The sequence below is a fragment of the Acanthisitta chloris genome, unplaced genomic scaffold (genome assembly GCF_000695815.1).
Source record: "Acanthisitta chloris isolate BGI_N310 unplaced genomic scaffold, ASM69581v1 scaffold39095, whole genome shotgun sequence".
Classification (NCBI taxonomy): Eukaryota; Metazoa; Chordata; class Aves; order Passeriformes; family Acanthisittidae; genus Acanthisitta; species Acanthisitta chloris.
In genome coordinates this window covers 2,121-4,280 of record NW_008674926.1, presented here as the reverse complement: position 1 = coordinate 4,280, position 2,160 = coordinate 2,121, and the positions used below count along the sequence as shown (strand labels likewise).

Sequence of the window (2,160 nt, the reverse complement as noted above, 5' to 3'; positions counted from 1 at the left end):
GCAGCCGTGCCTCAGTCACTCCTGCGCGTCACTCGAGACCGATCCTAAATGCTATTTTATATTATACAGAGGAAATGTCTATTTTTCAAAGCTATATTATTGAATGTATATATGTATAGACAGAGCCGTAGGGAGGCGAGGGCCTCGCTCCCAGCCGTGTCCCGTGGGCACAGGGCCAGGGCCTGCCCGTGCCATGACTGCAATATTCCCACTGAGGGACCACCCCAAGTGCCCTTTACGTCCAGGCACCGCAGCCCCGGGCTGAGCAGCAGCTCCTGAGCGGCTCAGAGAGCAGCTGCTCCCCCTGGAATGTCTTTATCCGCGTGTCAGCCCTGGGGCTTACGCGGTGCCCAAGCCATATTGCAAAGCCAAGCACAAGGTAAGAGTAGCCTCAGCTCCAAGGTGAGGCGATTGTCTGCACTGTTATATGCCAGACACTAAAATCACGGCCAGAAAAGGCTCCAGACACCAAATTCCGGGCTGGAAAAGGCTCCCAGAGGCACAAGCCATGCCATGGGCTGGCAAAGCTGTGCTGCTGCTGGAGCTGGGAATGACCCTCTGTGCCAAAGCACCAAAGAACCAAGATATGGGACAGACCCAGAGCAGCTCCATGCCCTTCACCCAGAAAACACTTGGGTTTGCTCTTAGGAAGGCAGAGAAGCCTCCCTAGGGAGCAGGGACCATTCCTGGGAATGCAGGAGAACAGTGCCAAGGAATTAGGGACCCTGCTCGGACAGATCCCATGATGCAGTCAAAGGGCTGGAACCTGGATAAGCACTTACTGTTCCCATTGGAAAATAAGTCCCCCCTTATCCCAGCACGAAGAGGGCTGCAGAGGAGGCAGGATGGGAGCCTGGTGCCTCCTCTGCCCTTTCCACCTGCCCTGACTCAGTCTCTCCCACGTGCAAATGAGTTTGATTTACAGAGCTACCTCCGAGGGGTTGCGGGGGCCAGCAGGGGCCAGGGGCTATGAGCCAGGGGAGGAAAAAACACTTAGTGTCACCTCAGAACCCCTCACCCTGCAGGGCTGGGGCACCCCTGGGCTTAACCTGCTGCCCCCCACCTGCCTCGGCTTCTCTGCCCAACTAAAATGCTCAAATCTTCCATTGTCCTGGTATTTAACACAAACCAAACCCTTGCTGTGGCTCCTGCAGCTGATGCCCCGTGGTTATATTGCTTTCTGCACTGTGACAGTATTAGAGAAAAGCTTTGTATTCCTAATTACACTTTTTTTTGTCTGTTTACAAGCGAATGACATATCACCAGAGCTTCCTGCAATATCCGGGGGGAGGGAGGGGAGATGTGCCAAAGAAATGCCTTTAAAGGGTCTTTTTGCATTTTTATATGAATAGAATGTTTCTAGCAGATATGTTTTGTTTAATATATTAAAGATTTGCCAATCTGCCAAGATCTACTGTCATTTCTGTCAGACTCCACATTCAAGCCTGGCCTGCGGTTCTTTGGCCCTCATGACCCATTCTCCAAGAGGAGAAGTCCAAGGTGAAGCCACCCTGGGAAAGCTGGAGCAGTGCTGTGAAAAACCTGGACTTGGAATTTTATTAACTATTTACAACAGAAATGTAACAGGACCCAAAGCACTCACTCCATAGGAAGTTGCATTTGGTCCAGAATATGCAGGAGGGCCCAGCGTGCTCCTTCTCCACAACCTCTTCCTTGGGCGATTGTCCCTGGGGGGCTTCACACTTGTGGTCTCAAAATCTTCTCTGGACCATCCCTCAGACCATGACCACCTTCACAGCCAGGCCCTGGCCTTCCTGAAGGCCTGGACCTCCTCTGGGCCCCGCAGGTACTGCTCGATCTCGCTGTCGGAGATGGGCTCGTCACCAGTGAGGGCTGAGTCCACGGTGCTTGGGGCTGCTGTTCGCAGCCTCTTCCTCGGGTGGATGAGGCAGGGTGGGAGCAGAGGCCTGGGGGTGCCCTCACGCGGCCATTTCCCTGCTGAGGGACAGCCCTTCTCTTGGGCCCCCCCTCCTGCTGCTGGAGGAGAGCCAGGAGTGCCCTGGTCTGGGGAGTCCTCACACGGGGTGCCCTCACCCAGGGAGTCTTCACCTGGGGAACCCTGGGCTGGGGATCCCTGGGCTGGGGCTGTGTCACGCTGCTCCTCCCCATCCTCCTGGCAGGAGGAATTTTTCAGCCGGA

General features: G+C 54.9%; 1 protein-coding gene across 1 annotated transcript in view; it reads right to left on the bottom strand.

Moving 5' to 3' along the window:
• Positions 1-1,753: 1,753 nt before the first annotated feature.
• The window catches only part of BRF2 (BRF2, RNA polymerase III transcription initiation factor 50 kDa subunit), a gene marked incomplete at its 5' end in the record, with an annotated part of 2,003 nt that continues 1,596 nt past the window's right edge, over positions 1,754-2,160 (bottom strand). The window contains one exon of the mRNA XM_009075520.1: positions 1,754-2,134. Coding sequence (XP_009073768.1) covers positions 1,754-2,134 — 381 coding nt within the window. The remainder of the gene's footprint in view (positions 2,135-2,160) is intronic.